At 35.0% G+C, this 16,334-nt stretch overlaps 1 protein-coding gene across 1 annotated transcript; it reads left to right on the top strand.

The window, feature by feature from the left end:
* Positions 1-3,687: 3,687 nt before the first annotated feature.
* On the top strand, positions 3,688-11,947 carry LOC134254613 (gem-associated protein 8-like). The gene is made up of 4 exons (XM_062737143.1): positions 3,688-3,709; positions 10,238-11,040; positions 11,315-11,377; positions 11,700-11,947. The coding sequence occupies exons 2-4, from the start codon at positions 10,239-10,241 to the stop codon at positions 11,906-11,908; spliced, it is 1,074 nt and encodes a 357-aa protein (XP_062593127.1). The 5' UTR covers positions 3,688-3,709; position 10,238; the 3' UTR covers positions 11,909-11,947.
* The last annotated feature ends 4,387 nt before the right edge of the window (positions 11,948-16,334 follow it).

Raw genomic sequence — 16,334 nt, 5'->3', positions numbered from 1 at the left:
AATCGGGTCACCCTCTTAAAATAAAGTATTATTATTATTATTATTATTATTATTATATTATTATTTTGCATACTGTAGACGTACTTTTTTCCATGGGGTCATAATTCCGCGGATTCATAATTTCTGCTTAATCTGTGGGTAGATTATTCAGTAATAATTCTGCGGATTTCTTCGACTGTCATGATAAGCCTGACATTTATATTAAGTACACTTGGACAAATTTTCGTGGAAAATTTAAAATTTGTGACCGCGTACATAGCGTAAATTAATACCATGCGGAAAAAAGTACTTCTGCAGTATCTAAGTGTGAAGTGTTGATGTGTTTATTCTGATATACGGGTAACTACAAACAAGGGGGATCAGAGTTTCACCATCAAGTCTAGATTCATCATGCTATGGATTGAAAAATTGGTCTCTAAAACCATTTTGTAAATTATTAAAAATATTTTATTACTTTTAATACCTTGTTGCCACAATTACTGGGTAATTATCATCCATACCTGCATCAAAAAGATAAATTCAAACTGTCTTAATATTGTAAGATATACTTGCACTCTTTCTTCAAAAACATTGATTTAACATGAAATTAAAATTCAATTTACAATAATTAATTGTTTTTTATATCTGTTTCAATTTAAGATGTTTAATTGGCCCATAGAAGTCATAAAATCAATAGTCACTTTTTTAAAAATAAACTACTTTATATCTATTATTTAGCAAAGTCGTTCCGCTTACGTTTTCCTGCAAATGGCAGACAATTATTCCAATTTATGAACTATAAGACAGTAAATAAACTGAATTTGGACAGAAAGATTCGTCTTGAAATACTTTAATTCATAAGGATATCTGTATATTTCATGGTGAACTTTATCTAACCTAAAATTAAATTTCAAACTATTGATCCTAATAATCGTCTGCTACCTATGCAATTTAATAATCCATAGAAAGTATGGTCCAATTTGAATTTCTGAACACAAAACACTGCTACAATACAGATAAAAACCATTTATCAAAGATAGAACTTGCAAGAGGCAGTTATTATGTTTCAAATATTTTCTGTTAATCTGACAAATTTCTTTCTAACATATGCATTATTTTTTTTTTTTCAAAAAGAGTGTTTTTTAATTGCACCAAAATAAATCACAGTAAATATGATAAAAATCATAGTTAACCGTCAAAATGCACACATTAAAAAATCTTAGTAATACCCTCATTATTACTAACAGGATGCAGGTATAATCAGGGCAAAACTAATGAAGGTAAAAGTAGCTGTTACATACTAGGGGAGTACATGTATATACATGTATCATAGAACATAAGGTTCTGATGACGACCGTCTCAGGTCGAAATCGATCAACAAAATAAATTTACTGCTGCATTCTCACGAAGTGTTGGTGATCTGCTTTTATACTTTAAAGTTTGCATGTATCATATAAGACAGAGTATCGCAAGCTACCTAATGACACGATGCAATACAACACGTATCATGATACAGCTGCCATCAGTAAAATGTTTAAACATCCTTGCTTGTTAACCTTCACAGTTAAAGAAAATATAAAAAGAATATCTGCCCCCCCCCTCCCTCAAAGTTATTTATAGGTGGGCATATAGTCTTAGCATTGATTATATTTTTTCATCGCTACCTTGTTTTCGACATTTGTAACATTGAAATTTCTCAGCTTGGATGTAGAATTTTCAAATAAGACAATGAACATTAACTTATACTGTATCCTGATACATACATGGCGATACAATACCGGTATGTGTATCGTGAGGCATTGTGATCCAAGTATTCGATATGATCGATTTTTCACTGTATTGTTACATTTCTAGTATCATATTATACCGTATAGCGGGTTTTCTTGGTGGGTGTAAAATTTGGCATTTTATCTGCTCAAAGGTATGCCAATAATTTTGGTGTAATTTATTTTAGCGGTCACAGGGTTTCAATTCTTTGCAGATGAAAACTAAAAAGAGTTGTGAATATTTTCATGGTTAAAATTTTGGTGGGCTACTTTCAAAATGCCAAAATTAGCACCCAGCTAAAATAATCCGCTACACGGTATATTGACGTTGACACACCAGAATGTTTGCCCCAACGTGACACAAAAGTCCTAGAGTACTATGTCACCTGATGCCAAAAACTTACTTTAAAATGTTTGCTATCAACCCAGTGCATTGTATGGCAAATCTCTAGGAGAATGCATAATAATTTGACAGACATTGATAGGAAAAGCTATAACAAACTGCCACTTGGACTAGAACATGAAATTTTAAACTATATTTATTGCTCACAAAAATTTTACAATGTGCGACTGTTTTATCGATTTATTTCTCCATGTTTTTAAAAATATAATTTCAAAATATTGCCAGCCGTGTATTCTTAACAAAAGCTTTCACTGTTTTCACAACAAAACATACCTTACAGTTGCTGTTTATAGCCCTCCTAAAATGCCCTGAAACACATACTGAAACCAGATCATAGAAAATGTATATCCTTGTCTTTTGTAAAGAGTTTGTTCTTTGACTTCTAATTTGGCTCCAACGCGCTTCGTGTCATGATGTCAAAATGGCTACGAAAGTACTTATTTAGTAAGAGGATTTCAATTTTTGGGAATTTTATTAAATTGACTAATTTTTTTGCAATTGATTTGGTAAGAATTTGGAAGAATTAATTTTACACAAGCTTAAATTTTTGTCCCCTTGATTTAAATTTTATGCCATTCCTACTATAAAGATGCTTAAATTTTACTTACCTAAGACACTTATATATCGTAATTTTTTTTTATGAAAAACCGCACAATTTTGGCGGCGGAGAAGAGATATTAACAGGTTCTGCAGCTATAAAACCGTGATTTTTTTTATCAACCCAGTGCATTGTATGGCAAATATCTATTCATATGTGAAAACATTAGCTATAAAGCACTCAATCTCACTGGACATTGATATGGAAAAATATTACAAATAGGTAAAAACTAGTTTAACAGTTACAACATATATATTACATTGTTCAATTTTACATATTTTTCCTGACCTATGTTTGATCCATGGTTTACTGAATTAAATAATTTTACAATGTGAAGACGTGTCTTAATGTAGAGCAAAGAGATATTACATGTAATCATGAGCCACAAGACATGTACCTGTTTCTTTAGAAAAGTGGTTAGGTTTTCACATACATCCATGAAGATGTAGGTGAAAGCCTGTCCACTTCTCTAAAAAGAATAAATCACCCACTGGAATCCAAGAAAGAGAGTGTTTACCTTTTTGTCATTTCATTAAAAAAAAAATGAAAATATCAGCTATTTTTCATTAATGTGTATTTAGACATGCCTAGAAAAACTCATAAAATGCAAAAATCCCAAAACAGCATACTGAAACCAGTCACCTATACTATAGGAAAATGTATATCCTTGAGTACCAATAACCTCCGCTTGTAAAGAGTTATCGTTCTTTGACTTCTAATATCGGTCAGAAGATATTTTGAAATGAGTTCAATAGAAATTGTGAAATCGGTCCTCAGCCAGGTTGAGGATCAAATAAAAATACAGAAATTCCATAGAAAACTTATCATAATTCCATCTAATTACCGATTGTTGAAGGATTCCAATTTTTTTTCTATTTAATATCTTGACGAATTCTGTTTTGCTGCTGTTTGCCACCATGTTAGTCACGTGATCAAACTTTCTGCAGAGAGACTGGAAATTGGGTAGGAAAATCCTCTTAGGACAATTAAAAAGCATCAGGCGTATGGTTAAAACGTTAAATCAACTAATGGATATATATTATCATTCAATATCTAAAATACAATTGATAAGAATTGTTATTCCATTAAAATTCGTGAACTCGAATAGTAAGAGAACAACTTGTTTTCAGAATATGGTATACAAAACGAATCTCCAACGTTAGAGAGTGTCTGTTGACACAAAGTAGAGAAGATTCAGGTAAGTGCCTTATCACTCTACTCCATAGACTGGTCTCGCTGTCTGAGACAGACAATGCCAGTCTATTTACTCTATGCAACTTAAAGTTGAAATCCATTTGTATTTAGCTCACCTGTTCTAAATTTCTAGTATTTAGCTCACCTGTTCTAAATTTCTAGTATTTAGCTCACCTGTCTGTAGTTAGAATAATCTAAGTCTCTCGGTCCAAGCCCTCAACACAGTTAGAATACATACCATTTACTTCGAATGCAGCAAATTGGAGTGGATTCACTCCGAAATGATTTTGAAAAACACAAAAGAGGTTGTACTGAAAATAACTACCTTATTCAAAAGAAATCTGTTGCCCACATGGTGCAGAGGTTAGAGCTTCTGCTCTAGAGTTGCGAAGTAAGTAGTTGATCCTTACATTGCAGGTTCGAATCCCACTGTGGGACGTGGAGACTGGTCCTTTGGATGAGACCATACAAACTGAGGTCCCATGTTGTTGCAGTAGGTGCTGGCACAAAAAAGATCCTCCCTGCTCAATGGCCTTGAGTGCCGAGTACTGTAAAACGAGAATATTTGGCGCACTACTAATTTTAGCGCCTTTGGCGCAAGAGCCCCTGAGGGCTAAAATTTATTGTGTGCTAAAGGATTTCTAAATATCATTTTTTTTGTGTGTGTTCAAAGCTTTTACATAAGTAAATGTAAACCGGAACGCGCGATTACGTAATGTCGAAGGTCATTGGATTTTATATACACACTAGCACTGCACATGCTCGGAAGACAGCAAGTTCTGCCAAATTATAATTTAATTAAACTATTGTTACCCCAGTAGTTGTTACCCGATTATTTTCATAAGCACCTTCAAAGTTTGACTTCTCGGCGTGTCAATCATCTATCGCCTCAAGGTAAACAGTGCAATCAAGCATGGCGATTGAGCTTGCAGACAATATTACCTGATTAGGATTACCGTTTTATCTAAGTAATTTTCTGTCGATGCGTGCATTGTTTTAATATATGTTTTAAATGAGTAAATACTCCATTTCTTTTAATTGAAAATAGAAATAAAATAGATTTTAACATTGTGCCATGTCCATGTGATAGCAACACGTACCGCCGTAAAGTTAACGAATGTTTACTGATATACGGGAGTACTAATGTATTTCGGTGCTTGACTAACCAAAAATTCAAATACGGGTGTGGATAAACAAAACACAAATCTTACTGACAGGTGCAAGTGCTAAAATTTTTTTGCGCCAATGCATTCCCACTTGCGTTTGCGCTAAAATATGTATGCGCCAAATTTTCTCGTTTTACAGTATAGGACAAAATTTGCAGCTCTCCATCGGCAAATGGTGACGTCTCCATATGAGTGAAAAATTCTCAAGAGGGACGTTAAACAATATACAATCAATCAATCAAAACAAACCTCTAAAGATATTGTTTATGTCTTTTTATCCTAACAAATAATCCTTGTAAAGACGAATATCCAACATATTTACTCAGTGCTTTTTCACACTTCAAATTTACATGCCATGTTTCCAATGAATCTCTCTGGATTGTCTATAGTAAATGCAGGTAGTGCCAGTTATTGCCCTGTTTTTTTTCGCTACATATTATACCGTATATACTCGCCTATAAGTCGGTTTTTTGGGAGTTAATCTCTGGTCTAAAACTCTTTGAACGACTTATAGGCGAGCTATTAAAAGTATGGTTTTATATGAGGTCAGTCCATCTGGTATACAAGCTTATTAAATACAACCAACTTATAGGCGGACCGACTTATAGGCGAGTATATACGGTAGTTACATGGAACAAATTTTATTATTATACTAGATATCATTGAGATGGTGGCCATCTCAAAGAGCCCCACTTTTAGCAATGAACATGAAAATGTAAGGTAGCTGAAAAGGATTTATTTTGAGGGTGTTTAAGATTAAAGGGGACAAAAAGTAAGTACTCCCTGAAAAATAGTACAATTAAAAAACTTGAAGAAATGTATCCTCTATGAAAATTGTTGCATATCTTTTATTAAAATATGGAAGGAAAATCACAAATGTTCTGTACCCAGTCAATTTGTTTGAGGCTGAGTGGACTTAAGGGAAAGAAATTATGCACCAAACAAAGATTTTAAACAGAGAGGCTATTTTTGACCTTGACCTAGAAACTTTGTTCAAGGTCACTGCACATCCATTGACCACTGGCACTCTGTGAGTTAAGTATGATACACATTGGACAAAGGCAAGAGAAGACATGCTCTGGACAAGGATTTTTTATGTAATTCTGCTATAACCTTAACCTTTGACCTAGAAAAATGGTTCAAGGTCACTGCACATCGATTACCCAAAGGCACTCTGTGGGTGAAGTATTAGCCAGATTGGGCCAAGGAAAAAGAAAATATGCTCCAGACAAGAATTAAAACAGAAAGGCTATTTTTGATCTTGACCTAGAAACTTTGTTCAAGGTCAGTGCACATTCACTGACCACCAGCACTCTGTGAGTGAAGAATGAGCCACTTGGACAAAGGGGAGAGAAGATATGCTCAGAACAAGGATTTTTCATATAGTTCTGCTATGACCTTAACCTTTGACCTAGAAACACGATTCAAGGTCACAGCACACCCTTTACCCAAAAGCGCTCTGTGGGTGAAGTATGTGCCAGATTGGGACAAGGGGAGAGAAGATATGCTTCAGACAAGAATTTAAACAGAAAGGCTATTTTTGACCTCGACCATTGACCTAGAAACTTTGCTCAAGGTCACTGCACATTCATTGACCACTGGCACTCTGTGAGTGAAGTGTGAGCCAAATTGGACAAAGGGGAGAGAAGATATGCTCAGAACAAGGATTTTTCATGTAATTCTGCTATGACCTTAACTTTTGACCTAGAAAGATGGTTCAAAGTCACTGCACACCCTTTACCCAAAGGCACTCTGTGGGTGAAGTATGAGCCAGATTGGGCCAAGGAGAGAGAAGATATGCTCCCGACAAAAGATCTTGGACGGACAGACAGATGGAAGGACAGCTAGACGGATGGACAGACTGATCACTATAGAGCGGGGCCCTTACTAGCTTAAACTTGGTCTGTAGGATTATATCATTTTAATGATGCAATGTTCTACCTAAGCTGACTGAGCTGAATGCTAAGATAAGCTCTTTAAAACTTTTATATTTAAAACTCTTCTTGAATGGTGCACCTCAGTGATTTTTCTCAAGATGAAAATTTTGGACTGATTATCTCTTTGTATCTCAGACAATCTCTCTTTAGAGATATGGAAAGCAGCTTTTGCCCACACCCACTTCTCTTCACAAGCCTTCATGGTTCTGGAAAACATGTAAAGTGTAGCATACACATGATTCGATGGAAAGTTCTATTGTTAAAATGATATTGTCCTATGTACCAGGTGTAATAATAGAATTCATTCCGTGTATTCGCAGTAAATCAAAATAAACACAGGAGATAACTCAAACTCAGTGCATTTTATGCTACATATGTACTACAAACAATCCAGAGAGTTCGAAAAGTAAACATGGCAGGTAAATTTGAAGAGAGAAAAAAAGTTAAGAAAATTAGTATATTCATATCATTCTATGATATGGATTAATTTTTTGGATAAACAGCTTAAATAATCTCCAAAAATGTTTGTTTTGAATAACTTTATTGTTGTTATTTTCAGCTCAACCCCTTTTGTATTCTTCAAAATTATTTCCGAGCAGATCCGCTTCAATTTGTTACATTATATGGGATGTATTCTAACTGTAGTGAGGGCTTGTCCTGAGACACAGTTAGATTATTCAACTAACACATGATATGTACCAGCATGTACAAAAGTCACATATTTTTACCCACAGCTGTATGACAAAATTCATGGTATTAAGATATTAAAATGAAAAATTTTTACCGTTATTTTGAAATGTTTACTGAAAACTGCCATTTTTCTTTCATCTTTGCTCTCACGAAATCCTGTCCATTGTGCAACTTATTGTGCTTGGTCAATGTAAATGTTAAAATGTTCAAATTATTACTATAGTTACAGTAACAATGCTAAACAAGAGGCCCATGGGCCACATCGCTCACCTAAGAAGCTTTGAACATTCCGTTTTTTACCAGATTTCCCCCTTGTAATACATATTGTGACCCCACCTTACCCCACTGATCATAATTTAAACGATCTGAAATCTATACTACCATAGGATGCTTTGATTCAACATTTTAAAACTTTGATTCCCCATTGTGTCCCCGTCCTACCCCTGGGGGTCATGATTAGAACAATTTAGAATCTACACTACCCCGGGATGCTTCCACATAAGTTTCAGCTTTTCTGGCTCAGTGGTTCTTGACAAGAAGATTTTCAAAGATTTTTCCTATATATTTCTATGTAAAACTTTGATTCCCCATTATGGCCCCGCCCAACCCCGGGGGGTCATGACTTTAACAATTTAGAATCTACACTACCCTGGGTTGCTTCCACAGAAGTTTCAGCTTTTCTGGCCCAGTGGTTCTTGAGTAGAAGATTTTTAAAGATTTTTCCTATATATTTCTATGTAAAACTTTGATTCCCCATTGTGGCCCCGCCCAACCCCCGGGGTCATGATTTGAACAATTTAGAATCTGCACTACCCCAGGATGCTTCCATGTAAGTTTCAGCTTTTCTGGCCCAGTGGTTCTTGAGAAGAAGATTTTTAAAGATTTTTCCCTCATATTTCTATATACAACTTTGATTCCCCATTGTGGCCCTGCCCAACCCCCGGGGGGTCATGATTTTAACAATTTACAATCTACACTACCTAAGGATGCTTCCATAAAAGTTTCAGCTTTTCTGGCCCAGTGGTTCTTGAGAAGAAGATTTTTAAAGATTTTTCCTATATATTTCTATGTAAAACTTTGATTCCCCATTGTGGCCCCGCCCTATCCTCGGGGGTCATGATTTTAACAATTTAGAATCTGCACTACCTAAGGGATGCTTACACATAAGTTTCAGCTTTTCTGGCCCAGTGGTTCTTGAGAAGAAGATTTTTAAAGATTTTTTCTATATATTTCTATGTAAAACTTTGATTCCTCATTGTGGCCCCGCCCTATCCCTGGGGGTCATGATGTTAACAATTTAGAATCTGCACTACCTAAGGATGCTTCCAAATAAGTTTCAGCTTTTCTGGCCCAGTGGTTCTTGAGAAGAAGATTTTTAAAGATTTTTCCTATATATTTCTATGTAAAACTTTGATTCCCCATTGTGGCCCCGCCCTATCCCTGGGGGTCATGATTTGAACAATTTAGAATCTACACTACCCCAGGATGCTTCCACATAAGTTTCAGCTTTTCTGGCCCAGTGGTTCTTGAGAAGAAGATTTTTTAATGACCCCACCCTATTTTTGTCTTTTCTTTATTATCTCCCCTTGTGAGGGGACTTGGCCCTTCATTTTCACAATTTAAATTCCCCTTCACCCAAGGATGCTTTATATAAAGTTTGGTCAAAATTGGCCCATTGGTTCTTGAGAAGAAGTCGAAAATGTGAAAAGTTTACAGACGGACAGACAGACGGACGGACAGACAGACAGATGGACGGACGGACGACGGACAAAATGTGATCAGAAAAGCTCACTCGAGCCTTCGGCTCAGGTGAGCTAATGAATGTGGAGCAGTGTAGAAATATGTGTGAAGAATTTGGAGGATATATACATTGATGTCAAATATATCGATAAAACATTGTGCACTGGACATACCTTACCCTAGAAAATTACACTGATTGTAAATACAGTAAAACCCGCTTTACATAACGAAGTGCTCGGGATGGACTAGGGATTGTACCGGACCTGTTATATTTACATCCACTGAATAGTTTCTCCTTTATTTCTTAAGAAAACCCATTGCTGTTAATCAGTGCATGAACAACACTAGGCATATCACCTGTATTGATTTTTTGATCAGTGGCTGTTCCATCAATGAAATGTATAAAGATGGACGTATCATTAATACAATAATTAATCTTTTTAATCCTCCTTTAAATGATTATTTAAACAGATATAAATATAAACAATAAAATGCATTTCTTTGGTTGTTAGAACAGGAATGAATGTCGCAGCTTTTGCAGAAAAAATTTACATAACCCGCTTACGTGGGTTATGTATTTTTTATGCTACAGATGCGACATTCATTCCCGTAATAACAACCAAAGAAAGGCATTTTATTGTTAAATAAGCCTAGGGGAATAAGAATCACTTTTTGTAAGAATCAATTCAAAGTAAGCATGTTCATAGAGTGAAACAGCAAAACCTGTGTTTTACTGTATTACATGTTGAAATTTCATTTTCTAGCATGGAGGAGTCTGATAGCTCAATGACCAGTGTAGATCCTTCCTCCAGAAGTGACCCATCATTGACACAAAGTAAAACAGTCTTGGTGGAGACTGAGCAGGGTCAGTCCAGTGACATCACCATCTCAGATTCCGACACAATCGCCACCGACTTGAACAACACCTTAACAAGCCTTACCCCCGACCCCGATTTAAGTAACACTGATGTTGATTACTCGGCAGGGGTCAAGGGCAGTAAAGAAGATCAGTCTTGTACTTCCTGTATGTCCAGTAGTTGTTTTACAGATGAAAGCACAGACGAATCCTCACCTCAAAAACGCAGCAAAAATGTTCCAGAATTTTCTTCGCAAAATTGGCATATGAACAAGTGTTTTAATAGATACTGGAAACATTATTACCAGTCTATGGCCTGGTGCAAGAGACACTTTTATGTCATGAAGCATATGTCCAGTTATAATATGAATTATTCTCATCCTTTTTATCAAATGAATATGCCAAATCCAATGACTCCTCCAAATTTAGGAAGAGGGCAGCAGTTCAAAAAGGCACCAGGTGAAGGTCGTGGAAGGGGTCATGGGAGGTCAAGAGGTGGCTTGAGAAGGGGAACAGGTCAGTATAAGAATGCAGCTAACAGACACAAACAGCATGGGTTATCGAACCAAACCAAGCCTGTGAAGCAACCCCAGGAGACAGAATCAGACTTAGCAGGGGTGGACTCAGACGATAGTGAGGTGTATGAAATGGAGGTGACAAAAGAAATGGTTCAGTTCTTTGCTCATTCTCATGAGCATAGGAAAAAAAGAGGTAAGTTGTGTATGATATTGCGTTTTTATAATTGACTGAATTTAATTTCCATGATTTGTTATACATGTACACACAAGATGACATTAAAAAATGTGTGCTTCTTGTAACCAGTGGATTTGAAAAGCAAATTCATCATTATACAGTGTAAATGTTAAAGTGTAAAACCAATGATTTTTGCCATGTCTGTTCGTTTAGAATGTAAACAAGTCATGTTTACAAAGTAAGAAAGAGAAAGAAATTTGATTTGTAAACACTGTTAATCTTTTGTTTACAGATGCCTCAAAAGAAATTATTGGAGAAGATGGAACTGTCCAGAAAAGGATTCAAATAGAAGAAGGTTTGTCATCTAACAGAATACATGTATATTTAAAATTGAAAATAATTAAGATTACCAGTGTAAATTATTTTGAAAATTTGTGTGATGTCTTTCAAAGAGTTTACAACTTTTTTTGCAAATTTGAAATTTCAATGAGATCATAAAATGTTAACTTTTAAATTGAAAACTTTACTTTGTTTAATGCTTTTCTAATTTTGAATTGTACATCTATTTGTGGAAATAGATTGGACACAAAACCCTTGGCTTGTGTCGATGTATATTTACGTGTTAATAAGTCTTTTATTTAAGGATATACCATATACATTTCCATGCTCATTTTCAGTTAAAGCAAACAAAAAGGCTCCAACCATAGAAGCCCCTTCAGAAAGACCTGGAGTTCGACGGACAGCAGAAATGATGAAGCTGTATGGAAAGGGTGCCGCAATGATTCACGGAATGGAGACTGCAATACAGATGACTTATGATAGGACTATGGACATTAAGCAACCAAAATTCTGGCCAAATATGCCTCTTAAAATTGTATTTTCTTAACATTGCATAATCATTTAGTATTTAAAGAGATGTAGAAGAGTTATCTTTTATTTCATTTGCTGGTTTTGATTACCAAATACACTTATGTACAGAAGGGGAGTATGATAAAATTGCGATATGTTTCATATGAACTGGCAGGTTTATGTTTGTTAAAGGACAAGGGCATCATAACAGCTTAATTCACTTTCCATTTAAAAGAACGATTTATGTCAGGTTGATAACTGGTACTTGATAAAAGACAGTTAAAACTTAGCTTACCTCTTTTAAATTTGTTTGGAAAATTTGCATGCCCATATTTACCTGGTATCATATGTAAGATTATCTTGATACAACAAGTTCAAAACTGATAAAAAATTAAGCAGGTATACATTGAGGATACACAGAAAACAAGCTAATTCAGAGAATCTGTGTCCATCGCATTAGGGAAAAAAAGAGCATGTGCAAATCTAAAGGGGATAGGGATGGATGGGTTGGGAGCGGTGCACTTTAAGAGGAAGCAAAAACTTCTTGAAATATTGCTCGGAAATGAAAGTTTGAACCAGAACGTATGCATTTATGACCTTGACCTTTGATCTTTTGACCCCAAAATCAATGGGGGTCTTCCTTGGGCCACAGAGAGATGTATAAAATTTCAGTGCAAAAGCTCAAAGGCTTCTCGGAATGTCGCATGGAAACGTAAGTGTAAAAAGACATAGTTTATTTTATGACCTTAATCTTTCAATCTCAAATCAATAGGGGTCTTCTTTGGCCCACAGGGGGTTGTGTAAAAATTTATTGAAAACAAAAAATCAGAAAGGCTTGAGGTATCGTGCTGAAACAAAAATTTTTTAAAAAATCTAAAAATATTATTATATTGAAAGAAATTAATGAAAAACACACATTGTGTCAAACTTTAAGAAGAATTAAAAGTCAGCGACTTCAAGAAATTTCTGGAGTTGAAATATTTTTGACTGGAATGGACCCCTCCCACAGGAAAAAATTCCTGGATCCGCGCATGAATATTTCTTAGTTGTAAGTTCTTAGCTATCTTCCCTTGGAAGAGGGCATGACCCTACATTTGAACAAACTTGAATCCTCGCCACCCCATGATACTTTGTGGCAAGTTTGGTTGAAATTGTCCAGGCGCGGATCCAGAATTTTTTCCAAGGGGGGGGGGTCCACCCCAGCCAAAAAAATTTACAACCCAGAAATTTCTTGACAAGCAAAACAAAAAACAAAACAAAACAAAAAAAAAAACAAAAAAAAAAAACAACACGTAAACTCATTTCCCATACGTGAAAAATCTATTTCGTGTGTGTGTGTGCGGGCGGGGGGGGGGGGGGGGGGTATCCTTAACTTTTAATGACCAATTTCACATACGTCCAGGTTTTCGAGGAGGTGTCTGCGTTTTCTACGGGAGTGGGGGGATCCATCCGCGCATGTTGGCCAAGTGGTTCTTGATTAGAAAATGAAAATTAGAAGAGTTTACAGACAGACGTACTACAGACAAAATGTGATCAGAAAAGCTCTTATGAGCTTTCACCTCAGTTGAGGTTAAAATCAGCATTTACTATAATTTGTATGTGCTTTAAGTTTGAAAAAAAAATAATCAAATGTATTTTTAGACCATGCTATATTTTAGGAAAAGAATAGTTAGGTCTAGGGCTAGTATAGAACAGAGAGTAACTCCGCCCACCGTAGTCCCGTTATAAAAATGGAAAGTTCAAAGAAAAACTCCGCTATCGTGTCGCAAAATTCAAATTGAGCTGAAATGTACCAATGAAATGAATAAATGAATATTAATCAGCCACGTAATTTTAAAAAATGTAACGATGTTGGATATTCAAGAATTATAAAAGGATGCTTTTATGAATCCTTATTTCGCACACATAATTTTATTTTAATAGATACATTCAGAAACAATTAAATCGACTGAAACATTAGTATTTCTATGTACATGCAAAATTGTATATACAATTAACTTACCATTATGCTTTGTAAAATGATAAGTGTATAGAATTTGACCTGTTAACAATTATATTGTTATCCTTTTAATAATTTTTCTACCATATTATAGGTCTTCTTGACTTTTTTTGACGCTTCCATTAAATTGCACGCGAGTAACACTGCAAAGATGACGTACACTGAAAAACAAATGCTTGGTGACGTCATAATAAAGGAAAAAAAACAAATCTATAACGGAAGCAACAACCATGGCATCTGAAATAAGCAGTGTTTGGAATGAAATTCTCTCTGCAATTAAAAGACTACTGAAGACATCTACCAAAGAAAAGCTTGTATTTTGCAGCTTTTTCGGATTTACATTTGCTCTCATTAGTGCCCACGATAGGACCGATTTTGTCGACAAATTCATCGCTGGAATCATCTACTTCCTATGGGCGGTGTTCTTGCTACCCACCCTGAAATCAAAACTCAGTGTGGAATTTCTATGGAACGCTGGAACAATCTTTTTGACTTTATTTGCAGCAGATATGATGTACTTTGGATTTTATCATCACGCCAAGAATACATGGTTTTCAAATAAACCACACAAATTCGTAGAATACCAGTCGTTGATTTTCTTCATGAATGTCGTACGCATCTTTGTTATTCTGTTCTGCCTTGTCACTTCGAGTTCTGCGTTTATAAGACACCATTTCAAATCCATGCCATTCCGAAAGCCCAAAAAGGAAGAACCAATCGAACTGACGCCACATTCCATGAAGCTCCGGAGTTCCTGTAGATCGAAATAGAAGACACACAAAAGCTATGGTGTCGAAACAAAGGACGAACATGGACATCACTGTAACATTTCCTTGGCAATTTTTGTTTTTGAAAATGTTTGTTTAATTTGTTATAGAAACGATATAAACATATTTTAAAAAATTACCTTGAGTTTTTACTTAAGAAATGAGAGATTAACATGCTTGCAATTCTTGCGATAATGTTTCGGAAAAAAATTGAAAATAAGAAATTAGTACAATTTTCTGTTTTCCTTGGATTTCCAGTAGCGTGGCGTTTTCGACTTTCCCTAATTAGGCCACAGTTTTTATATCTTTCGGTTTACGGATCCGCCGACCCGATTTTTTCAGGTTCTAGAAAATAAAAATAATGGATTTTATCACCACTTCTGATAATTTTCCGGAAAAATCATGCCTGACCATCAGGGTTTTAATATTTATAATGCGTCTGAGTCCTAAACATGTAATAAAACGTCCCATTCTTTCAAACGTTTCAGTGACTATAAACAGAAACGTGTAAACATGGCGGCAAGCATGTCTTTATTTTAAAGTGCAGTTAAAATGTCTTGGAGATTGTCCAGAAACTTTTCCCAGAGAATGAAAGAAGAGCAAACTATGGGAGATGCAATATTTCTTTTCCCCACAGAGTCCTGTTAAAAACGTAATCTTCTATGATTTTTATGGAAATAAAAATAACCACCAAATATCAGCTGTTTCAATGACATAACTTGGCTATTTTTTTTCCCAGTGGTAATATTTTTCTTCCAATTCAAAAGTAAAGAATTAATATGTTGAAACAGGACAAAAATTGTAGAATTGCACACAAAGACTATGTACGTTTTTTTAAAACTTTAATTTATTCCGGGCTAACCCAGACACATGCTAAATTATGTGTGATAAGTGTATGAAACAATAAAAATATCAATATAACCAGATAAATAGATCGTTTTCATGGTTATAAGTCCCAGATACAATATGCCTTGTTGTTGACATTTTACTTTTACCATAGCTATATGGTCATGCTAATAAAAGGAGATAGGCAACTGTGTAGGGTTTCACTAAAAGAAGAAAAGATAATCTGTGACTTCATCTTGATAATTAATATAATATAGTTTACAAGATTATGAATCTAAATCAAATTAAATTAGTTTGTTTTTGTAAAAAAAAAAATAATAAATGAATATTAAATAAAATAAATGAATATTTCGATATATCATGTTCCCAATATTCTATGATCAACATCTTTAATATTTAAAAAGAGATTTTTTTAATGATTTCAAATAAGATCTGAAGTAAACCTTCAGTAAAATCATTTGTAGTTCCTTTTATTTGATTCTCATTTTACTACAAATAATTTTTCCAAATTTCAGGAAATGTTTCTAATTTTTATCAATTCAAAAGAAGGGTGGTGGTGTTTTTGTGTTTTTGTGTTTTTTGAAATCAGCGATGTTCCGTTTGAAAAAAGTTTCAAATTATTTTTATTTTTATTTTGTCGCCACCCAATGGACATTTTGGTAGAAAAAATCCGTAAACCTAAAGATAAAATAACTTTGGCCTTAGCGTCTGAAATTTACACAGCTTGCATTCACTGTTGAAATATACATAAGATATAAATTCGGGCGAATGTCAACAAGTGTAGGAAATGTCCAATGACAGCATCTCGTACGGCAAAGAGGTGGGGCTGAAGTCGTCTCATCGTTGTCAAC

The sequence above is a fragment of the Saccostrea cucullata genome, unplaced genomic scaffold (genome assembly GCF_032062105.1).
Source record: "Saccostrea cucullata isolate Sc308-1 unplaced genomic scaffold, CSIRO_AGI_Scuc_v1 ctg354, whole genome shotgun sequence".
In the NCBI taxonomy this organism is placed as follows: Eukaryota; Metazoa; Mollusca; class Bivalvia; order Ostreida; family Ostreidae; genus Saccostrea; species Saccostrea cuccullata.
The sequence above is the reverse complement of the archived record's forward strand: the minus strand, read 5'-3'. Positions and strand labels throughout refer to the sequence as shown.

Bases quoted from the DNA above. Each gene is read 5' to 3' on its own strand.
- LOC134254613 (XM_062737143.1), top strand. From the start codon at position 10,239: ATGGAGGAGTCTGATAGCTCAATGACCAGTGTAGATCCTTCCTCCAGA. The intron at 11,041-11,314 runs GTAAGTTGTGTA...TTTTGTTTACAG, and splicing joins TGAGCATAGGAAAAAAAGAG to ATGCCTCAAAAGAAATTATT. The intron at 11,378-11,699 runs GTTTGTCATCTA...GCTCATTTTCAG, and splicing joins AAGGATTCAAATAGAAGAAG to TTAAAGCAAACAAAAAGGCT.